Source organism: Festucalex cinctus, chromosome 7 (genome assembly GCF_051991245.1).
Source record: "Festucalex cinctus isolate MCC-2025b chromosome 7, RoL_Fcin_1.0, whole genome shotgun sequence".
Classification (NCBI taxonomy): Eukaryota; Metazoa; Chordata; class Actinopteri; order Syngnathiformes; family Syngnathidae; genus Festucalex; species Festucalex cinctus.
This window is the reverse complement of record NC_135417.1, coordinates 8,770,234-8,795,278: the sequence shown is the minus strand read 5'-3', so window position 1 is coordinate 8,795,278 and position 25,045 is coordinate 8,770,234. Positions and strand designations below refer to the sequence as shown.

General features: G+C 43.9%; 1 protein-coding gene across 4 annotated transcripts; it reads left to right on the top strand.

Annotated features, from left to right (window-relative positions):
* Positions 1–30: 30 nt before the first annotated feature.
* znf574 (zinc finger protein 574) lies at positions 31–25,045 on the top strand. 4 transcript variants are annotated; one of them, XM_077526731.1, is made up of 10 exons: positions 31–240; positions 9,182–9,343; positions 13,372–14,482; positions 15,327–15,541; positions 15,647–15,826; positions 16,670–16,761; positions 18,350–18,444; positions 20,305–20,453; positions 21,453–21,740; positions 22,766–25,045. In XM_077526731.1, exons 2-10 carry the CDS (start codon positions 9,188–9,190, stop codon positions 23,369–23,371), a joined length of 2,892 nt encoding a protein of 963 aa, XP_077382857.1. In that variant the 5' UTR covers positions 31–240; positions 9,182–9,187; the 3' UTR covers positions 23,372–25,045. The 4 variants fall into 4 exon arrangements, with proteins under 4 accessions (XP_077382857.1, XP_077382855.1, XP_077382856.1 ...); XM_077526729.1 differs by lacking the exon at positions 31–240 and adding an exon at positions 6,741–6,875; XM_077526730.1 differs by lacking the exon at positions 31–240 and adding an exon at positions 6,791–6,901.

The window sequence follows — 25,045 nt, the reverse complement described above, 5'->3', positions numbered from 1 at the left end:
CGAGTGTTAAATCATCTCGCACTGTTGGGGACAAAACGGGAATGCCGGGAAAAATATGTCAAGGCAGTTTGTTCCAGGCTCAACTTTACTGACTATTGAAAGTAACATCTGAACATTGTTGACTCTTGACAGGCATAAATAAACGATCAACTATCGACCAGTCCAGGGCGTAACCCGCCTCGCCTAAAATTGTGCTGGGAGAGGCTGCCATCTCTAATCCTCAAGTGAATTCGTTTCAAGGTACATTTCAACCTTTTTTTCTTTTTTTTGCCTCACAATTTATGAGATGTTAACCACGATATAAAGTTTAGTTAACCATTTTACAAGGAAACTAAGTTAAAACTGCTCGGCCTTTGGAAATTCACCACCAAGCATAAAACAACTCACCTTTCCAAAGTTGTCCATTGTACATTGAAACTAAAGTACAGTAAAACTACTTGCCCTTCACGGACACATCACGGTCGGCGAAAGAACTGGAAGGCGTTTGCAATACTGTCGCCCAAGTTTTGTTGGCTTGAGCCAGGGCTCGTCTTTTACGTTAGAATGAAATATGACCGCACCATCAAGCAAAAAAGAGTGGATTTACATGTCACACTAGGTCGCTGGCATAGACGTCAAATAAGATGAATGTCAAATAAGAATATCGCACTAAACAGTTTACGTTAAAAACTTTCCATACAAATGTTAAAGACCAGTAAATGTCAGAAATATTGTAAAAGCTCTTCTGATTTGTAGCCCCATTAGAAGTCTTTTTAAAACTCTAAAAATAAATCAATAATCATGAAATTAACATTTTTCAGAAGGCCAATTCCCAGCTAATATCAGTGTCCTTAAAACCATTTTAATTGGTTCGTGATACCATATTCAAATTTCTTGATGTGAATTTTGGGCTTCTGTTAGCCTTGAGCTGTAATTATCCTCATTTAAAAAAAAAAACCAAAAAAAAAAACCAAAAAAAAAAACATTCTGTTTAATGAAGCCATAGAATGAGTTTCACCTTTTCAACATCACAAATGAAATATAGTTTTAGTTATTCTAATTAATTGGAATGCACCTCTATCCTATAATCATTTATTTAATATCCGCAAGTTGGTCAGCGTCCGTGATAACCTTGAAGTGTATTTGTCAGGTTTACCTGTTTGACATCTATTAAACACGACACAAAAAGGACATAAGACACTGAGTTCAGGGCTCGCGAGGAGAGGAACTGACTGATGCAATTCACTCCTGCAGTCTGAAGATTCTTCTCCTCACCCTCTCTATTTATTTGGTTTTCCACAGCCCTAGTTACATGGGTGTTCCAACCCTAAAAATGCAAATGCATTGCAAAGCATTCTTCATTGCAAGCAGAAGCAGTTCTGCAAATGTATAACTTATTATTTACAATTAATCCTACAATGTTTTAAACTGGTATCCTGTGGTTGCATGACCCAAACCAGTATCTTTTTGGGGTTGCATCACACTCCCCGCAAAAAGCCTAAGAAAACGCGGAACACACTAAAATGGTATTAGACATTCACAAACTGAAGGTAGCTCAAAATTGTGCCACTTTTGGACTTGCAGTTTGTGTGGCACATCATATTTTTCTGGCTATAAATTTTCCTGTCAATCAAAAATGAGTATTATTCAAACTTTAGAGCAATTGTGCAAGTGCACCTAAAGAAATGGCTCAGAGAAAGTGAAGCTTCAGCATACATCTTAAAGTACATGGATATTTAACTAGGACCAAAGTCTCACTACACACACTGTCTCAAGGCAATCATTTTTCATTCACACAAGTCTCTTCTAAAAAGGAATAGTAGCTTTTAATGAAGTCTCGGGGTTTGCAGGAACGTTCTCCGTCCTTTGTAGAATATTTATAGGCATTGGCAGCGTGCTTGAATTTTTTTTTTTTTTTAAAGCTACATTTCAGCTCTTGCCATACTTTATCCTTTTAAGCCCCGGCGGGTTCCTTGGCTCTGTTCTTAAACTTCCATTTAAATCATGCAGGTGAAGAGATGAATAGGCTGGGCATGAACGTGCTTGGAGTTTGTTTTTAAAAGATGCGATTGTGGCTGTTGTCGCGCCGTGAGTCACATCAGCTCATGACTCAAGAGAACAACCAGGAAGGCCAAGAAGAGCTGAAATAATAGAATCCACTACCTGAGGCAAACTCCCAACCAACGTGCAAAGACAAATTTAATCCTAGAGAGATCGCACCTTAAGGGGAGGTGTTGATGGAATCCTCCCGGAGCTTGAAACTCAAAAATGACTGCGCTTGAGGCCGGAAAACTGATGGAATACTGTTGGTGACTGCACTTGAGGCGAATGAGGGGGCTTGGGGGCCTAACTGATAGCCTCTGAGACTGGATGGATTCACCTGAGGGCAGGCGGATTGAGAGGCCCACAAAACAGGAAATGCTGATGGAATCCTCTGAGACGCCGCATTTGCACTGGGTAAACTAGTCTTACTGAAGTTTGTACTGACTGGGGAGTCTGACAGAATCTGTATGGGATTTGGACTGATGGAATCCGTTTAGCGATTCCATCTGAGGTTTCTGTGGAATAGTGAGGGGCACTAATGGAATCCTGCCCAAGACTGCACAAGGGGACGGACCAACTTGCGGAATTCCCCCGAGAGACTACCCCAAGAGTAAACCACTCAAATACTGCATGAGAAGGAATTCGCCAGAGATTTTGTCCTAGGAGAGAAATCTGATGGTGTAGTTAACACTTCACCCTGCCTAACATAGACTTCCACCATACTGTACCCTAAGTGATGAAATTCACTAGAGGTGTGTCTGAGGATAGGCAGAATGTTGGTATCCCTGCGGCTATTGAAATCCTCCCAAGAGATTACACCCAGGTGGAGTTGGCAGATTGATATAAACCCTCCTGGGAGATCGCACCTTTGGTGAAGCGTACTGATTCTTGCAGAGACTGTACGAGGAGTACTCTGTTGAATCCCACCAAGAGTGTCGTCAATCACAAACAGACCTCTGTATGAAATGCCGTCATCCCCCTTCACCACACCGTAGTCTCTGGAAATGCTCTTTGGTCTGCCAGCAGGGGGGATTTTCATGTTACCCAGACCTCCCTGATTTTCTAGGCATGTTAATCCAGGCCAAGTGACTGAAGTGAGTCTATGGAGCAGCCGAGCACCTCGCAGCCAATTTTGCGGAATTCTTTCGCTCTGACACTGAACGCCACAATCTCAGTGGGGCAGATAAATGTAAAGTCCAGGGGGTAGAAGAACACCACATACTTTCCTTTGTAGTCTGATAGCTGGATGTCCTTGAACTGTCCATCCACAACAGCTGTGACTTTAAAGGCTGGGGCTGGCTTGCCGACGTTGGTGTTTCCAGAGGACATCGTGGTTATCAAATGATTCTCTTGTAAGACTGGGATGAAGTTGTCGACGACGTAACGTTGCACGATAATCAATAGAAGCTTGACTGCGAGGCAGTCCAATGAATCCCACCGCAGGAGGTTGCACCTGAGATGGGTAGTGTGATGATATCCCAGCTGGAGGGTAGGCAGCATCATGGAATCCTTCCGAACACCACACGAGGGCAGTTTTGCCGAGACCTGCATTTGAAAGGGAAGTGGACTGTTTTTCCCAGAAGTGAAACTAATGGGAGTAGTCTGATGGAACCCCTCCAGGAGTGAACACCTTGAAGAAACTTGTCTTGAGGAAGGCAGTCTAAGGCTGTCCTTCTTAAAACGCGTACTTGTAGTCAGAGAATCCCTCCTGGAAAACAGCACCAGAGTTTTTTCGGGCGGAATCACTGAGAGACTGCCCCGAAGGAGCGCTGTCGAGACATCCATCTTGAGTTCTGCACCAGAGGCTAGCCTTGAATGCTGGAAACCCTATGAGACTGCAAATGGGTGGTTAAATCCTTCCAGAGTCTGCACTTGAGGAAAGCTGTCTAGGTTTCCTTCCCAAGCACTTCACCTGAGGGGAAGTGCACTGAACCTTCCTTAGATCTGCATCCTCCTGGGTATTTATTTAGTAAGCTCACGAGCAAATATCCCTCCAGTTCTTTCAGTCAGTGTGAGCGCGATTCCTGCCTCAGTACCAGTCAATTGAACGATTGCCAGTCTGTCGTGTCATTGAATGGCAACCAATCCAGACCAGTGTAGATTGTCTTTCGTCCAACAGTCAGTTTCTGCGCAACCCTGGGGAGGAGTGGTAAATGTGGATGCAATTGAACATTAATGATTGTATGATGAAACTTTTGGCTGCTACCTGCACAAAAAGGCAAACTAGGTACACAGTCAACATTTACTTCAGTGATCAGCAAAAATTCTCGAAAATGTGCTGACTCCACACTTTTTTGTGTCACTTCTTCCAACTTGCTGACGTTATTTTCCTTTCCGCCCCCCCATCAGGACAATATTGACTGTCCCTTGTGACTTTGCTAACACTTTATACATGCACAGTGGTTTTATTGAATCTCCCTCTCCTTTGTTTATCAACCGGCCCGACACTTATCAAATTGGTGACGGGAGCAAGCACAGCCAGCTTCCATTGTGCCGCATTAACTATTATTTACAGAGCGGCGAGTCAATCCAAGCGTTGCCCTCGGACGCCCCGCCGACCGACCGGAGGATGAGCAACTCCTACCAGACTGCTGAACCAGACGCCAAATGGGTATTAAAGAGCTGGCTTGCGGCCAGATGGGCCACAAGCCACGCTCCGCATCCGCCACCGCACACAGCGGAATAACCTTGAAGGGAAAAAAACATTAGCGTGATGAAGCTTCATATGTCTTGCCACTACTTCCTTTTTTCCACCTGTTGTGCTCTTTTCTCAACATAACGGAGTGTGCGAGTTCGATGTCCAGAAATCTCCTGATGAACAACTTCAGGGACTAAGTTCATTAATTTTGGCTAAAATACTAGATCTAAAACTACTTTAAAAGCCACCTGATTGACAGTGGAGAGAGAACAGGATGATTTTTGTTGACTTGGATGGCAACTGCAGGGCACATAACTTCACACGTTTACAGTGTTCAGTGAACCTAACATGAATATATATATATTTTTTTTTAAATCAGCTGAGATTCGAACCCAGATTATGTACTATAAGTTTGTAACTGGAGGATATCTGTTCCAGACCAGCTTTTGTATTGGATCTCATTAAGGTTTGTACACTTGTGACTGAGAGGCTAATTCATGAATGGGTCGAGCTGCACCAGGACGAACATTTATTTGAGCATGTGCATTTAGAAAAAAAACGAGTCAGCAGAGTGTGCACCAGCAAGCACGTAAATGTTCCTTCTACAAAAAGAATAAGGTCCGCGCAACACCAGACTTCATTAAAACCTACTGTGCTTTTCAAGAGGAGTCTTGTCTGAATTTCAAATTAGAGCCTCGAGGTAGTCTTGAGTGTGTGTATGTGAGAGCGAAATTGGTAGTGCTTAAATATCGATGCACTCTGGATTTGTGAATGTGTGCTGAGCTTTGTTGTTAAAAACTCCCCATTGAAATGTTAAAGACCAGTGAAGGTCAGAAATATTGTAAAAGCTCTTCTGATTTGCAGCCCCATTAGAAGTCTCTTTAAAAATGTAAAAAAAAAAAACACAAAAAAAAACCTTAAAGGTCTACTTTGTATTCAGCAGCATTTATTTTTCTTGTTGGAGAAAGTGAAGAGCGCAACTTTCAATGTTACAGTACAGACGTCCCGCTTTCAATCTCACCCAGGATGACGCACTCAACCAATACAAGGACAAATCGGAGAAATAGACGGTCAATGTACAAAATGTGTTTTCAAGTGAGGTGGGTTGGTCTCAATAGCTGTATTGATACCAACGTCATCAAACAGAAGTGTTTTTGTTTTTTTAATTCAGGCTTAAGTTTAACAAAGTAACATAAAATTTGATAGTCATGTCTAACAAAAATAGAACCACGCCGGAACCGTTTTTGTTCTCCTCCAGCCAAACTTAGCAACATAAAATTTGATAGGTCCATGTATGTGGGGGGCGGGAACTAATATAGCATTTTCCCTTCAAACTCACAAGAAATTAATGGCAATTTTCTGAATTTGATGGAACACAATGACAGATACTGTATAATTATTTCATGATGAACAAGGGAGCCAAAATGAAATGGGTAAGTCCATCCATCTATCCATTTTCTTGACCGCTTATTCCTCACAAGGGTCGCGGGGGGTGCTGGAGCCTATCCCAGCTGGCTATAGGCAGAAGGCGGGGTACACCCTGAACTGGTTGCCAGCCAATCGCAGGGCACACAGAGACGAACAACCATCCACACTCACAAGCACACCAAAGGACAATTCGGAGCGCCCAATTAACCAGCCATGCATGTCTTTGGAATGTGGGAGGAGAACGGAGTACCCGGAGAAGACCCACGCGGGCACGGGGAGAACATGCAAACTCCACCCAGGAAGGCCGGAGCCTGGACTCGAACCCGAGTCCTCAGAACTGGGAGGCAGATGTGATAAAAGTAAATATCAAAATTATTCAATATATTTTAAAATCACATTTAAATATATAATTACGTAATATTGACATAATTACAATATATTGGAAGTTACATGAATGCAGTATTGACATACATTAATTTTAAATATTTTATGACACATTTAGTGAATTATTTATTTATATAATTTTGGTCCTCCAAAGTGCAGAATTTGAAGGGAGTACTACTATCACCAGGGTGTGCATTTTATTTTATTTGAATGTACTGATTTAGTTGTCAGAAGTAGCGCGCGTTTCTCCCTCAAATGTTAGTGTCGGCGAACGCCATTGGCCGACTCGGTGGCCCCACCCGGGCAAATCAGCGCCACGCTTCTTTCCAAAGAAGCCCTGACTCAACTTGTTGTCCTAGTTCCCCGTCGAGCCTCGACGCGAAAACGTAACTGGCAAGCCGCAGTGAGTTACTCGACATTTAATCACTGGTATTTGACACTTTGTGCTACATTTCCTGACGTGTGTGTTAATTTACGTTCAATTTCACCGGGGAGGGGGACGGACGGCGATACGAAGCTTTTTATACTATCGGCGCCATTATACCACCGAAGAAGGGTATCCCGCCCTCCGTCTTAAGTATTCTCTTCTTCTTCTCCTTCGCTTGATTCTTCTTCTCCGTTTTCTTCTTCTCCTCCGCCTTGATAGTAGAACGTCGACAAGGAGGCAAAAGTGATCATTAGGAGGTGGTTCAGGGGAATGGCCGTTATGGTAGCCGGTTGAGATGCTTCAACGTGTCCGAAGAAGACGAGGCCGTTTCGTTAGCTTTTGGAGCTACCTAGCTGTCACGCCGTTAGCTTTTGCTACTGAACGGGGCGGCCATTTAGCTCAACGGTCCTTGTCAACATTGCGTACAAGGCGGCTATTGCTAAGCTAGCTGTCTAGCGTCAAGCCGTCGTCAAACCTATGACCACAGTTTCAACCAAAACGCAACCCTCTGCGTATCTGCGCGTTTTACACTTTGCGTTTTTGCTTTCTAAGTAAGGCTCCAACGGGGAAGTGTTGATCCTTTGAATTTGTGTGTGGACGTTACGTAAAAGGCCCACGATCAAAGACAGGCAGTTTGGCTTTAATGTTGTACTTGGTCGGCTTTGAGCTACAAAATACTTTGATTAACGACATTTTAACGAAGATCGATTTTGCGAGAAGCTTTATCACCATAACAGGAACAATAATAATATCGCGGGGTGGGCTAAAATGTGCCTTCTTTGAAGGAACATGTCAGTGGGCGAAAGTAACAGTCGAGACACCAAATGATTTGAATAAACTGTTCCTAAACAGGGAGGGACACATTAATTTTAATACTTTATATATTTTTCTGCACATACACAACTATTTCCACGTCTCAAAATGTGATTATTGAAAACACCGAAGTTCAAATATCTGCCTTTTTGTGGCGTTTGCATCATATCTTATATAATTTTGCCCCAGTGAAACAATCCACTGAGACCAAGTTTTATTTTTCAGAAGTGATCAGACCAAGAAAGTGCGACACAATTCACGTCATAATACAATGTATTATACATAAAATGAAAAAAAAAAAAAGCAAACATCAATTTTCTGCCCATCCTCACAGTATACATAAACAAAGAAAGTACATTTGCAAACAAAACTCCTGGCGATAGGCTACTACACAAATGGAGAGCAGTAAATACTGGTCTATTGCAAAATGCAAGCACAACAAAATAACAGCAGTCTAAATATAATTATTCGAAAAGTGCTACAACACAAGGATACCACCGATTCCAGTTTGAGTCGACTCCTTTATTCCTAAAAAAAAATAAAAATAAATACATATATATATTTTATATATTGGCAACCATTCGCCTCTTGGCCAAAGTCAGCTGGCATAGACAGTGCACAGTGACCCTAATGAGAACAAGTGCTATAGAAAATTGTTTTTTTTGTTTTTGTTTTATTGTTAATCAAACACACACATCATCATTAGTGCTGTCTTTTTTTTTCTCAGTGTGATTATTAAAGGCAGAACATAGTAGACACTCTCAAATTACCGTTTGAGCACAATCTATAATCCACAAAGCCCAAATATTAATCCTTTGGCCCTGTTTTATCTCACACGACCCCATCTTGTGAACCATTTTATTTTTGGGTTGTTAAAAGCAAATGGCAACACAATATTGTAGTCACTTTAGAATCCTTGATTTGATTTTTGCCACTAAGCACAAATATTAAGTCTTTTGTCCTTGTTTTATAAGCTGAAATGAGTGCCCCCCCCCCCCCCCCAAACCTTTCCCGCGTTCACAAATGCACCATTAGAGGACTGTCTTTAGTCGCGAAAGCAGGTTGTTAACAGGCATTTAGGTGAGGCGCTTACAGGCCTCGCAGGTTTGGCAGGGCAATGTTATTACCGACACAAAGCACTCGTGGAATCCTGCAAAGAGGAATGCAAAATCCCACAAAGCCAGGAAGCGCCGTCGTAGCGAGCCTATTGTGTTGTCACGACGATGGAAGCGCCGAGTGCAAGCCAGAGATGGCTCTTGCACAACATGGCTTCAAGGAAGTGTCCTTGAGTGCATCATAAGATGACATCACACAACTTCCCGGCACCCTGCTCTTCCATCAGGCGACGGCAATGTTTGCAACGGAAGCACGTTCATAATGCACACATTAAAACATGTCAGTCTTTTTTGTTGTTGTTGTTTTTAGTTGCAGCACATGAATCTTTCCGAATGTTTTCTTGTCTACTGCAGGGGGCCATGGAGACTCAGTCCGTGTACATGTGTTTCCCCTGCTACAAGGAGTTCAACACCCTGGAAGAGGTGCTCAAGCACCAGGTGACATGCACGGCCGAGGAGGAGCAGGCCGACGCGTCCCGCGTCACGCCCATCGTTGTTCCGGTGCTGCAGACGCAGGTAATAAAATGCTTGCTGGTATTGCAGTGGTGGGCCGTGTGTTTGCTAGATTTACCTGACCTAATCCGCCTCAATCCTATCGTACTTATAGATACCATCAATACTATCCCGCCAAAAAAGGCACAACAGCATCTAGAGCCGTTTGAAATCAGTATTTATCGAACCCAAATTTCAATTATGTTGGGATGTTGTTAAATATAAATAAAAACATAATGCAATGGTTTTGAAATCATGTTCAACCCTTATTTAATTGAATGCAATTCAAAGACAAAATATTTAACGTTCAAACGGATCAACTTGATTGTTTTAGTTGGTGAAAAAAAAAACTGAGGAAGTTGAGGAATGCTCATAAAACATCTGTTTGGAACATTCCACAGGTGAGCAGGCGGGTGGGTGGGTGTCATGATTGGGTTTAAAAGGAGCTTCCCTGAATTAATAATAATAACAATAATAATAAGTTGTAGTTTTCTTTACATATAATTTAAACATGAGGGCTCCCACTTTGACAAATGCAAAAACTGTTCTTAATAGGGCCCAACCGATATCCATTTTTTGAGACCCATGCCAATACTGATTTTTGGTAGAAAAAAAAAAAAAAAATTGCGATTAAGCTGTCGATTATTTAAATATATATATATAATGCATAAAATTACTCCCCCCCCCCAAAAAAAAAATTCTTTTTCAGTGTCACTTAAGCACAAACGTTTGCGATTAAGATTCTCTGCTTTGAATTACAAGTCCATCGTTTGACCTTATCAAAAAAATTCATTTCCCTCAGTGCAAGCACATTTTAGGGAAGAGGAAAAAGTAAGTATATAACACTTTTTATTGAAAAAAAAAACTTGTGCATTAAGCGTACTTTCACAGCGTCGTAAACTTTGGTTGTCTTCGAAAACGATTTAAGGGGAAAAATAATCAGCCATTTGGCCCAATTGGCTGATGTTTGAAGGCCAATAATTGGCCGATTATAATCGGCTGCCGATGAATCAGTCGAGTCCTAGTTCTTAATCAATTAAATTTTCAGTGTTGAACAATTTAACATCATAAAATGAGCCATCAAAGTGCTGCAAAAATGTTGCAGAAAAAGCGAGAGGAACATCGACGTAATGTGCTCAGTCGCTCCACTGATTAATAATAAAAAATCCCTTAATGGTAGCATTTACCTGCAGCTGAGCACTAAACGCGGAGTTTGTTTTGCCACAATTTGTAGGCCACACGACGAGCTCTTTTTGTGCTAAAAATTGATTAGCTCAGCGGGACTGAACACTTTTCTCACTGAGAGCACAGATTGTATCGCTGTCGATGTTGCAAATGTGGAGTTTTGCAGGAAAGCCAATTATAGACCTCGATGAAGTCATTGTCACATGTTAGACTCCAACATGATTTGTTTAATAGAATTTTTTATTTTTTTTATAGTAAATAATACATTGAAATTGTGTTACATCATAATAAAACCACACAACAATGGCAGCGTAAAATGTTATATTTTAACACTCCTCCCTGTCTCACAAGTAGAAAAAGAGATTAATCCCGTTATAATAAGATGAAATCAAATGAAGACGGTAAAATTGCTCAACCTTTTCAGTATGGGAGGAAGTCGTGTCACAAATTAGAGTAATACTGTCATTTAGTGGTGTTTTATTCGATTGTCTGTCAGAAAGCTTACAAACATGGACGCTCACTGTTTTGCTCTTGCTGATGTTTTGCATGATGGCTTGCTAGCCATTTAGTTTTGTCCACTATGTCACATTTTTACAAGCTAATCTCTCTTGTTTGATGGTTTCTTTGAGTATAGTGAACCTTAGCTATTTGTGGAGGATAGGGACCAAACCCTGAAGAAAGATTAAAATCTCTTCTTTCATCAGGGGAAAAAAGTACATTTGTACCTGTTTCGGTTTTGCAGCAATTAGCATTAGAATATAGCTACGTTTCATCAATATTCACAATTCTTGTGAAAACACTGGCAAAAAGAGCTTGTTGCAACATGGCCATGGCTGATCTCTAATACTCTGCTGCCACCTGCTGGCCATTTTTTCTAATAACTATCATTGCTTTAAACCACCTCTTCATGCCAGAAGCTGCATCAAAGCCTTCTGTATGATCTTGCATAAAAAAAAGGAAAAAAACACACGTCCAAATACTTTTTTGGGAGTGAAGGACATAGTATTGTTTACACGTTTTTGGGTTTGAATGAGTTAAAAGTTAGGGAATACAGGCAAAGAAGTGTAATGACAAATGGTAGACTTGATGACGTCACACTCTATAAACCGAGTTCCACTTGATGTCCCCTTTAAAACATTGTGACATTGAGCTGACATAACATTATATAAAAATATAAATGATAACGTATTGGTCTGAATCTGAAATTGCAGTCGCTAAGACAAACCAATCCATCAGAAAAAAGTTCTCAAGTCTTAAGTGCAGTTTTTCCCTCACTCTGACCTTGCAAGTGGCGCTTGATCTCAAGTCTGGGGGAAAAAGGTTTCATATCGGCGAGATGGCAATCGATGCGGAGGGGGCCTTCGGAACAGGCGGCCGCGGCCGGTAATGAGGTCGTCGAGCAGACTGACGCCCGAGATGCTCCCTTCACGCGCGCGCTATCTGCCCGGGCCGTCAGTAATGAACTCTCCAGCCCCGGCTCGTGCTTCCTCTTCCTCCATTTTGTCCCTTTTGGCAAGTAGGCAGGCAGCTGTGTTAATTGACGGCTGGAAGGTGTATAAAGTGGTGGCGGGAGCCGTTTTCATTGCTATTGTCTTGCCGTGTGATGGTTTGCCAAGCGCGCTCTCACTGCTAGATGAAGCCGTTAAGCCCCTTAAGCTTTGACATAATGATGCAGCCCCGCTCCATTTAGCCATCATTTTGTTTGTTTATTAAGTGATGTTGCCACATAACAGCTGTTAATGTTTCCATTGCATAAAGAGAGCATTTACGTTGACGCTCAGCGCATGTAAACATTTAAATCCAAATGCAATTGGAGCTACATTTATGGTATATAATGACAGACCGTAGTTACGAGTCACGGACGCCGATCACCAATATTTGGAGCCGATTCATTTTCACTAAAAGGGGAAAAAAACATTGGTGTCCAACTTCTTTAAAACACAAATGCCAGTCCTGACTCTGTTGTAATGTCTGAAAGCATGTTGATTGAACATTTTTCCAGACTTTTCAAAATGTAGTTTAAAAAACAAACAAACATCTTAGGCAGTTAGACATCCTTTTAAATTTCTAACAAAATGTTCAAGGAGCTCCCAAAGTTATCTGTAAGTCTTAAAAAGTTCAATAGGAACTTCAACACGTAGGGATGTCACGATAAGGGCAATATCGTGATATCGCGATATTAAAACTGCCACAACATCGTCGTCGTTATGTTCACAATATTTAAAAGAAACACAATTTGTTAGGAAAGTCAGGTTGATTTCCATTTGTGCAGTTTATAGCACCCTCTAGTGGCTAGTTTATTAGTGCAATGTAATTTTCATTAGGGATGTTTTGGCCTTCTATGTTTAAAATCTATGCTAAATGTCAGATAAAGGGGAACCTAATTTGCTTGTGAAGTGATCAATGTGTGCTTGCATTAGCAAGTAAGTGCCTCAATATTGTTATTTGAGATGTACAAAACACAATATTGTTCTTTTTTTTTTTTTTTTTTTTTTGTATGAGCTCTCTCTTTTTTTTTTTTTTTTTTTTTTTTTTTTACAATATTGTGAGCTTTTTTAAATATAGCCAACGCCCCCACAATATCGTGATAATTATCATATCGTGACCTTCATATCGTGATATCGTATTGTGATGTTTGGATATAATAATAATATGGTCTCTCTGGCTGATTTGTTAGCTATTGTTTGTGGATCTGGACTGTATCTTCTGCAATAAACAAGGGTTTACTGTACTTTGATAGGCATTGCAGGAAGGAAATGCCAAACTGATTACCATTTTTACTGTAACAGTTGACAAAAATATTTATCCTTCAACCAAAAGTATCATCTGTTGTCTTTTCTTCCCCCGTCATCCACGTGTGCCCGCAGCAATCGCTCACACACGACCTGATCCCGCAAATCCAAGTGCAACTGGAGCAGCTGTCGGCGCAGGCCGTTGAAAATACAGTGCAGGAGGACGACGACGTCGTCGCCCGGGAGGCCGAGCTGAGCGAAGACCCGCTCTTGGACCAGCCCCGAATCCTCTACCAGTGCGGCGACTGCGAGGAGCTCTTCAAGAGCCTGGACCAATGGCAGCATCACCGCAAAGAAGGCGCCTGCCTGAAGGCCGTCGTCGTGGGCGGCTTGGACGGCGAGCCCGAGTCCGGCTTTCACGCCGAGGACCCGCAGACCGTCGCCGAGGGCGACGCGAGCGAGCACCAGTCCGACAAAGCGGGAGCCCAGCAGACTCCACCGCAAGTCGACGAGGCGTCCGCGGGCGAAGGTTCGCAACAAGCGGCCACCGAGGTGATCACGTTGGCGTCCGCGCTGGACGAGTCGTCGCCCAGGAGGAGGGGCGCCGTCAAAAAGCCGAAGCCCGATCCCGTGCTGCTGTGCGTGGACTGCGGCTCCTGCTTCGGCCTGGTCTCGGAACTGGTGGCCCACCGCAAGACGCACGGCTTCGAGGAGGCCCTGCACCACTGCACCGTGTGCGGCGAGAGCTTCCTCAACACCACCCTCTTCCTCTACCACCGCAAGCAGCATCGACAGAAAGGCGAGGGCGGCGCAGCGGCGGCCGGCGGTCTGTCGGAGAAAGCGTACCCGCCGAGCAGCGCGGCGGACGACGGGCAGGAGGAGGCGGACGGCGCGCCGTCCACGTCCTCGGCGCAGCCCGCCGAGCTCTTCCTGTGCCTCCAGTGCGGCGCCAGCTTCAACAAAGCCTCGGTGCTGGTGGCGCATCGCAAGGGGATGCACGACCTGCACGCGCCGCTCCACTCGTGCTCCTACTGCAACGAGACCTTCATGAACACCACCCAGTACTTGTACCATCGCAGGCAGCACCGCGTGCTGGAGTGCGGGCCCATCGACGAGGCGGAGACGGGCGACGAGAACGAGGAGGCACAGAGCGCAAAGCGGCCGCTCTCCTTGCTCACCGCCGCCAGCGAGGCGGACCCGCCAGCGCCCAAGAGGAGCAGGGCAGTTTTCAGGATCATCAGCAAAGGTAAAGTGGTCTCCATACAAAAGGTTATTTTACTGACATTTAAAATGTAAAAAGTAGGGGTATGAATTGCCTAGTACCTGGCGATTCCATCCGTATCATGATATTTATAGGTCACGATTCGATTTTGTTTCCAATGATGATAGATGCTTCAAGAATACTGTACCTCTAGTAGGTGTACTTTGGGCCAACAGTTGCATTTAGGCTGTGTTCACAAATAACTATTCAGGTGATCATCCAATTAGAATTTCCTTGAAAAGTTGAAAAATTTCCATAATTCCATAAAAAAAAAAAAAAAAAAAAAGTCATAGATGATAGTTTCCGGACCCACAATTTAAGTGATTTCTAGTACAGGTAGTCCTCGAGTTAAGGTGCACTCAACCTAAGGCGTTTTGACTTTACAACGGCAACGCCCGGGCCGCCATTTTGGTTTCTCGTCCGCCATATAGCCCGCAGTGTTTTTTCCCCTCGTCTGCTATTTAGCCCTTAGCTAGTGCTAGCGCTTGTGCACTTGTGGGAGTATCTTTGGCTTTTTTGCCACCCCCCCCCACACACATCATGGCGCCAAAGAAGAAAGCTGCGTCTTCTATCAATGTGTTGGGCGATATCAGTGGCTCAGGCTGGAGGTGGGGAGCAATTTAGTTAGTTTTCATTTTTTTAAAAAACATTTTCATTTTTATTTTATTTGGTTAACGAAATAGTTTTTTGAATTTTAGTTTTATTTATTTTTTTTCTCGTTAGTTTGAGTTCGCTAAAATAACCTTGGCGGTAACCTGCCAAAATCGACAGGTCTCACCTTAGGGTTCAAAATGGGGCACAGAGCAGTGACATTACTTCTCTCTTTTAGCAAACAAGGATTCAAGCACGAAAGAGGAAGCGGAGGGCGGCGCGTCCGCGGCCGTGGACACGGCAAACCTCCCGCCGCCTGCCAAGCTGCTGCAGGACTGGTCCCGCACGGCTCTGCCCCACGTGTGCCCCTACTGCGGCAAAACCTTCACCAGGCGCGTCTTCCTGCGCACGCATGTCTACAGCCACACCGGAGAAAAGCTTTTCTCCTGCAAGGTGTCCGTCCGTCCGTCCGTCCTAAATCGCTTACTGCGCTCCACTTGTGCACTTTAACATAACAGTGACGTGACATCGTGCCTTCTTGTTGTCGTCGTCGTGCAGGTTTGTTCCAAGTCCTTCACAAACTCGCAGAGCTTGCTGCGTCACACCATGAGTCACAGCGGAAACAGGCCCTTCTGTTGCGAGGTGTGCGGCAAAGACTTCACCCAGGCCGCCACCCTAAAGCGGCACCAGCTCATTCACACCTCGGACCAGCCCCGTCGCAAGCGCGGACGCAAACCGGTACATGTTGCTGTCATTTGCCTCTTGAACAGAATGCACATCTGTACGGTTTTCAGCTTTCCATGTTAACGAAACACAAACATTTAACCAAACGCAAACCGCTTTGTAGGATGTACCTCAAGTGTTTTGCCACTGTAAAAAAAAAATAAAAAATAAAAAATAGTTTCCTCATTTTGGCTGTCTTCTCTCTATCTCTCTATATTATTACAAAACAATTCATTTTGTTGGCAGCATCTGGCATCCTTTGTTACAATATAGTCAAGTCATTGTGAAGAATATGCATACAATTGCATTTACAGTGGGGACTGAAAGTTTCCTCAAACTCAACGGCGTGTAATTAATTTTCCAATGGAGCTATGTGAGAAAATGGAACGGTTGCAAAAATAATCATCTTGCAGCTTTAGTATGAATAACCTGTAATTGACATGTAGTTGGACCTCAAACGGTGGCAGATGTTTATGAAACTGGTAGCCTACGTTTTGCATTAATCAGTACCCAAGACGTAGTTTTCAGTTTGAACAAGCTTTGCGAGGACAGCATCTCTCCCTCTTGTCTTGATTATTGCTATTTTGTTTTGACTTAATAAAAACGGCGAGATGCCGGTGAGAGACCACGGCCTGGTGGCATGTGGCCCAGGTCTGCTTTTGCTCTTTTGTGAGCCGTGTATTGCATCATTTCTCTTCGTCATGGAGAGATTCGATAGGTACTTGAAATGAGGAAATGACGATTACGTTGAAGGCTGAATAAAGAGTATTGCACAAGCAAGGGTTTTCAAGACCTTGCTTACTAATCTTTTTTTTTTTTCTTCCTTTCTCGTCCTTTACTGTGTGTCCTTGGCGACAGACGTGTGCTCCAGACAACGACGGCGATGGCCTCTTCTCGTGCCCCCTCTGTCCTTCACACTTTAACACGGAGGAGCAGCTCAACCATCACAAGTAACGTTTATTTCTGTTTTGTTTTATTTCTTTCTTTTTCCAGGGATATTTCATTCGTATGATTGGTAGGTGAAGCGTGTCTCGCGGCGCCATTTTATCCTCAAGACAAAACATTCAGCCTTGGCAACCCCGTTTAAATGCATCTGATGAACGCGGGATGAGATTTCGATAAACGCCCTTCCCGTCTCTTCGCCGCCTCGCCGGACCTTTAAGCTTCCCGAACACGCCGTGCTCAAACACCGTCTACGTCCTTGAGTCTCAGCCACGTATGATTGACAGACGGGCCAAGAAAATTGAGAGGACACGGGAAGGGACAGAGGAAGTTTGTACACCGTGTCCGTCTGTGTGTTTTTTGTTTTTTCTTGTGAAATGGCTGATGAAGTTACCGCCATCTTTTATATTATTTGAACGTAGCAGTCCTTATTCGCCCTGATTAGATCAATTGTACTTCAAACTTATCCAAGGCTGGATTTAGACTTCATGTCAAGAATACAAATGTGATATAGTGCTGACATTTTACATTTGGGAGACCCATATCCGATAGCTTGGTGCTTGCACTTAATGTATATACATACATAATACATGCACATTAAGTTAGAAGTTTAAACGACTGGTCGATGTGTTCGTTTTGATTTACCACGGGTGTGTTAAGGTCGACGCATGTGTATCATGCATTTCGTATCACATGCGTATCTGATTTTTATCCACATACATTACAGTATCATCAAGGCTTTATTTTAATCTGAGGATATCAAATTACATGCGGTTACATGTAGATGTAAATGGCTTAACCTTAACTAGAATCCTGCATAGGAAGAATCCTGGTCGGTTATTTGTTGCTGTAAATAGTAAATCCTAGTTTTGGCGGATGGTGTATGCTAAAGAAGGTGGCGGCATTTAACACCAAAAGTATTTTCCAAACGAAAGTAGAAGAAGAAAGGGAAGAAGTAGTCATGGCAACTAATGTGTGACATATGTCATTAGTTTGCTGCCGTCTCTCATGGCAAAAAATGAAGGGAACTTCTCACCATCTAGCTCACTATTTCACCATGCGGCATCTGCCACAACAAGTGCTGACCGTTTACCAGAGACGGACGTGTCAATAAAATTTGAGCGTCCGTCATTCGGCAGTCGTCAACAGTTGGGATACCCTAACGTCATCGTTAATATTTCAAGCCGAAGCGGCAATCCGTCATTTGTCGATTGCTGCTCAGCAAAATCAGCTTCCGTCAATATTTCCGCTAATTCTCGCTAAGTTACGCCATTTTTAACAAAAGAGCACATTTGTATTCTTGCCACAGCTTTTGGCCTGAGCCCAAAAATGCCCCAACCACGAGTATGTGGGAGTTGACGTTACTCCAGTGCGGAGCTAAGGAGCTGCCAAGAGCTAGTTGAAGCACTCCGCTCCCTCAAGAAGTGGATAAATACAGCAATTTTAGTTTAGTGCTGTTCTTTGATCTCCTGCCATTCAGACACTCTTGCTAATGTCCATTGTTTAGCAGGGGAGCAACTTTCTACTATTTAAAAGAAGAACATCAAAAAAAGGAGAAGTATCCAATGTCATTGTCCTATTTGTGTGTATCATCAGACTTCTCCACACCAGCAACCCGTTCCCCTGCCCGGATTGCGGCGAGGCGTTCAGCCGCAGGAAGGACCTGGACCTGCACTCGCTCACCCATCAAGGTCAGAGCCCCCATGCGGCATCCGTTCACCCGCGCACTTTGTACCGTCAGCAAGACCAATAAGTGGGAAAAGCTTTGCGCCCCCCGCAAAATCTCTTAGGTTTTCTTTGGTTGTCTTCCCTGTCAATGTTTTGTATTTCCGTTTGCAACTGAAAGATGAGGGATGAGCGCGTAACGAAAATTCCATTAGGTCGCAATGGAATCCATTCAATGATGATGTTCTTATTAGCACTACTCCCAGTCAATTACGATTGACTTTCTGATAAATGCGCCCACCCGACTGGCCTATCTTGTTTATTCCCAAACATACGTCGGACATGTTGCGCCGATGCGTTAGGTCAACGACTCTTCATTGATCTCCGTCTCAGGTGGGATGGAACGGGAAAGGTGGAGGTAAATGACACTTCATCTTAATCTGGGGGGCTCATTAATTAAGCCTGACGAGTCCGTACGTAGGAGGGGTCAGAGGTACGTCGTTGCTCAGCGAGAGATGACTGAAGACATTGATCCATTGATTAGACCAAGGCCATAGTGCGAGATTGTCCTTAATAAAGGTTTAATTGGTCGATTCCCGAGGGGAAGGAGGGGCCGGTTGGGCTGGTCGTCCCTACTCGGCTCGAAATGTACAGATGGTTAGCAGATTGCAAGCTGCTAGCGTGACGACCCCTTGACGTGCTGATGAACCGTCAGTGTCGGCATTTTATTTATTTATTTTTTTCCGCCTTCTTCCCGCTTTCCTTTGCCCAAATAGACCAGGACACAAACCGATTCATTTATGAGCTGATCAGTCGAGACTCTGAGCATTTTTATCCATGCAGAAATTGCTGCTGAAGTCCAATCGCAATAAAGTGTGGTCACACGCATACTTGCAGCTTTGCTTCTTGTTTTACATTTGATTGTTTATATTGAGCAGCACCGTAGACTCGTGGTTAAAGTAGCAAAATTTTGTGAATTTTGGAGACTCTCGCTGGATTTGACTGTTTGAAGGTTACTCACAAGTTCGTGCTAATTACAACCACGCTGTGACTTGCATTTACTGTAAATTCTGGTTACATAGCCGCTGTAAGAATAAGAGCATATCCTAAACAGGAACTCCTGAATTTTAGCTGTAAAACTGAAAAATCTATTTGAATGTTCACTTGTAAAATATGCCTCCCAGTCATTATTATTCCGGTTAGTTGTTTTTGTTTGTTTGTTTGTTTTGTTTTGTTTTTTGTTTTTGCATCGGAAACTCCCTTCATTTAGGAACAAATGAAGTGGAAAAGTGTCGATGAGCCAATGTGACCTGTTTCCTCCCCGGAGAATCCAGTGATACTGTCATCGCTTATTAATGCTCCTAAATTGAAATCTGTACGCTTCCTGAAACTCAAAACGCGCGCTGATTACTGCGACGCTGTTAAGATGGAGTCAAATATCTCTCTCTCAGTGAAGTGAAGCAGGACTTCACCGCTATCACTCACATGTGGCCCAGTTAGTGTTTTACAAATCAGCACTAACGAACAGCACTTGTACTTGTGTTTCGCGACTGCCTGTTTTTCTTTAGCACTTGTCCTCATTAGAGTCTCTGCGGTGGCACACCCTGGACTGGTCGACTGCCAATCTCGGGACGCATCTGGAAAACAAAGCGTTCACAATCTCATTCAGAACTAGTATGCACTATTTTGGGTCTTTAAGCAACCTGAAATGCATTTTGGAAGCAGGTCGGAATTCCCACTGAAAACGCACGCAAGCAAGGAAAACATGCAAACTCCACAAAGGAGTGCCTGAGCCGAATTTGAGCCAAGGACTTCTAGACTGGCTAACCACTCGAGGACCGTGTCTTTCATTCATTGGCCAATTTTTTCTTCTTCTTCCGTTTCAGACAAGGAACCCGTCGTCTGTCCTCACTGCTCGTCCCAGTTCATCAATGAGTCTGTGCTGGAAATCCACCAGCAGCGCTGCACCGGCTCCGAGGAGGAGAAGAACACCGGACGCGGGCGAGGACAGGGCCGAGGCCGCTCCACTGGACAGGTGAGCATTTTTGTCCTCTGTTTTTGGAATACAACTTTTACAAGTGCAAACTGAAGTTAGACACATGGAAGCCCTTCTCCGATTGGTTGCTGAGTTTTGGTGGAGGGAGGTCAAAATAGGGTAAATAGGCTCCCTCTTCCGTGTTTCAGTTAAGAGGCAAGTGGCAGCATTTTGGACTAACTGGAGACGTTTGACGGAGAAACCGGCTGACTGCATTTTAGTTAACTAAAACTAAGGAAATAATTTAAACTAAAATTCCCAAAACATCAAAATAAAATAAAAAACGAAAATGTTTAAAAAAAAAAAAAGAGAGAAAAAATAAAACTAACTGAAACTACATTTTACATTTACAAAACTAACGATGATTGTAGTGAAAATGATCTAATTTTTCATCTTCGGTAATTAATTTAGTACATGAGGCTTTGGGGTTGATTTTAAATGTGATTGAAGTATATTTATTTTGATATTAATTAGAATAAGGACGTTTCAAAGCGTGTCACACAGAAGTGACATCATCTAGCAGCAGCCAATAGAAAAGGTTCAGATGCCGTCGCTCCTAGCTGACAATTTTGCGTGTTTGACTTTTGGCTCCAACGGCTCGCCGTGCCTGCTTTTTCATTTAATTCAGCCGAAACGCAATGCTAGGTAAGAAATGCATTGCTTTTTTCATTTGGTGTTTATTATATCTTGCACACAAGTAATACACATTTTTTAAAAATGAAAACGAATACTAAAGCGAACTGAAACTACAACTAAGCATTTTTGAAATAACTAAAAAAAATAAAAACTAACAGAGCCGCTCTAAAAACTAATAACCACTAACTAAAATAAAGTCATGCTTTTGTCACTGAAATGTAAAAAGATATTCTGCTGTATATCATTGTGATAGTATGTTATCTGAAGTGTCATCGAAACAGCCAAAATCTGACAGGTAAAATAGGAAGATGTTGTGTATGACGTTCTGGACCTGAAAGTCTGAACCACTTTACCCCCCCTCAGGTTGAGTGCGACCTGTGTGGCCACCGCTGCATGACCCAGGAGGGCCTGGATCTCCACCGGCTGTCCCACACCGGCCAAACGCCGCTCAAGTGCCCGGTGAGGCCTTGCCGGCGCCGTTTCATCTCCAACAGGGCCCTGGAGGAGCACGTGCTGGCCCACTGCCAGGGCAAAATGGGCAAGACCAAGAACCGAATCCGCTTCGAGTGCGGGATCTGCTTCAAGGGTTTCGCCTACAACTCCACCTACCAGGTTCACATGAGGACCCACACCGACGAGAGGCCCTTCGAGGTAAGGATCGGCAAAAGTCGTCTTTCCTTCATCTTTGGGAAGCCCCGTTTTTCATTACCTACATCACAAATTGAAATCTAGCATTCAGCGCCACACGCCGCTCCCCGCTGCGGCCATTTCGCCACTTCTGGACCGGAGCCATTTGCACTGCGTGTGTGTGTGTGTCCTGCGGGTGTTTCCTCCCTTGCTGTACTTGTGATTAATGGCCGGTCTGAATTAGGGCCTGTCAGCTCTCCTCTGTGCCTGATTCTATTCTGGGAAGCTCGCCCCCATCCCCAATGACGACCCTCCATCTTTGCCGCGCCGGTGACATCAACTCTACCCACCAACCCGCCCTGCGTGCCGCTCTGGAAATTAATTTCACGTTGGCAGCCGCGCAGCATCTCCTCTCTGGCCGAGCTCAGAGATGGGATGTTTTGATTGGAGAAGCGACACGCAGGCCATCGTGTGGCTTGAATGTTAATTGAGGTCAAAGTGGACTTTGAGCTGACTGAGAGAGCAAACGTGCGTTTGCGGCCGAGTTTACCGGCAAAGTTGAATAAGACGAAATAACGGAAGCCACAAAAATGATAACTGCGGTTTTGTGTAGTCACTCATAAAAATGACAAATCACAAATGCGGATCAAGCAGCAGAGGATGATGATGATGTGTTGTAATAAAGTGTGTTGTTATTCACTTCCACTTCATCAAAAGTGTGATAAAACAACACACTGCCACGGTCATCAAGATGTGTTTAATGGTACAGTAAGTCATGTAGTTAGTTGTGACTTTGCTCAGGTGTTTCGTGGAGTTTGCATGATTCGGATTTGTTGGATCAAGCAATGGGAGGATCTAATGGTCTCTCAAAGCCTTCTGTAAGCTCTAGCATAAAACAAAAAAAAAACAAAAGCATAAAAACGTATAAATACGTCTTTGGCACACCTAAAACATTTAAAATAGAACATATTTATATGTTTTTGGGATCAAATGTGTTAATGGTTTTGTCGGCTCAATTTACATTCTCCTCTTCCGTCCTCCTCCCCCAGTGCACCACCTGCGGCAAATGCTTCCGCCAGCTGCCCCACCTGCAGGACCACGAGCGCATCCACAGCGGCGCGCGGCCCTTCTGCTGCTGGATCTGCGGCAAGAGCTTCAGCGTGGCGGCCCGCCTCACCGAGCACGCCCGCACCCACAGCGGCGAGAAGCCCTACCCGTGCCCCAACTGCCCCGCCTCCTTCCGCTCCCGCTCCAACCTGGACAAGCACATCCGCCAGCACGGCGACCAGGCCGCCCAGGCCGCCGAGGAGGTGGCCAGCGCCAACGAGGCGGCGCAGGTCCAGAAGGTGCTGGAGGGCGCCAAGGTGCTGTCGTCGCTGGCCGAGACGACCCAGGTGGAGGTGGAGGACGGCGGCATGCAGACCATCTACGTGCTGCAGGCCGGCGAGGGCGGCGGCGAGGCGGTCATGATCCCCGCCGAGGAGCTGACCGGCATCGACGGGACCTCGCAGGTGGTCATCCTGCCCTCGTCCATGCTGAGCGCGCAGGGCATCACCATCCCCACCATCACCATGGACGGCAGCGAGATCACCATGATGGACGCCTCGCAGTCCCCGCAGCACTCCATCGAGTTCATCGTGGAGGAGACCATATGAGGATCACGCACGTTCATGGGGTCAAGGTTCACTGTTTTTCTTTTCTTTTTTTTTTCCTCCCCCTTCCAAATACATTCCTCAGAAAAAGTTCCTGTGCGTGAAATTTCAGAATCGACCTGAAATTCTTTATAACCGTTGCAACCGTGTTATTGATTTGACCTTTTCTCAACTTTTCGATACGCGTCCAACTGTTGAATGTTTCAGCACTTTTTGCTCTTCTCTAACAAGGAGCTGAATGGCAAACAGAGGTTTGAGCCACACATCAGCCGATGTTTCCTGCGTCACTTAGAATTGGGATTTAAACAGCCCTCCGCATCATGCTGCTCACATTATGACAGACGAACAATTGATCAACAAACTGAGATGTTTGCAACCGATTCAGAGAGACTGGAAAAGCCAGACGGGAAGTAGATTTCTGTGGAAATTTTCGTTATCAAAAATCTGTGGAGAATTTTGCAGTTCAGTTCAGTTTTTTTTTTTTTTTTTTTTTTTTAATAGAAAACAGCGAATTGTTCAAGCTGTGAAACATTGACCAACTGTTCATGTTATTCAAAAGTTTTGAGAAGGTCAAATAAAGGTCATCTTAAAAAGTTAGAACGCATTTTCGGATCATGCTTAAATTTCACCCAAATGTTGAGTACCTTTTGCAAGTAGTGTGTTCGCAGATATTTTTCAAGCTAGTTAGATTTGCAGCTTTACTCACCATGCCTTAAAATACATGTCCTCCTTAAGTGTCCACCATCATTTTTTTCCCCTAAAATGTGTCCGCTAAATTTGTGTGGGTTAAACCTTTATTTAGTCTATAACACAGAATTTGGACTTTTACAAGGAAAGACACTTGTTATCCAACATCAATACTCACTTAGTGTTTCAGTTGTGAGGCACCCTTGAAGAAAAACCTCAACTGTGCCCCATTTTACTGCATGCTTTGAATGCGAAATGTAGTGCCACAAATGAAAGAGAAAAAAAAAGCGAAATCTACGGAGCCCCTAAAGTGACATGGGACAAAAAAAAAAAAATGTTTCTTGTTTGGATGAAAAAGTTTCTCGTCCGGACAAGAAACTTTTTTTCTTTTTTCTCCCATGTCACTTTAGGGGTTCTGTAGAAATCTGCCTGTCCACTTCGAACATTTTAAAACAAAGGGGATGTGTGTTTCTGTGTGTTTGTAGCTTTTTCATTTTGTGCTCATTTACTGAACAGATGACAATTAAAAATGTATATCCCCTGGCACTTCCTACGGATACGCGTACGACACAGCCTGAAAATGGAACAAAAAACGGAAAGGCACACGATGTCCCTTGGCGAGCTTTTCGGGTTAAACGAAATGCCATTGTACAGGCTTGTTTGTTAAGGGAAGACCCGCTCATAAAAATGTCTCCTGTAAACCTCGTCAGCCGCAGATCATCCAGTGGAGAAGAAGCCTTTGGCGGCTCCCGCTGTCACGCGCCTCTTCTGGCTAACAAGTGTGGGAGTGAAATAGCACCCAGCTCAGCAGCAGTAGAAGTCAGAGTGCATCTTCCATTATCCCCCACCCCACTTTTACTGTCACACCAGCTCGGCGAAGTGGGTGTGAAGTAGAATTGTGTGTCTACTGTAGAAATCAGCATTCTTTTAATTACTGTTTTTGTCCTCAAATTCAATAAATTCTATTATTAGAAAAAAACAACAACAACA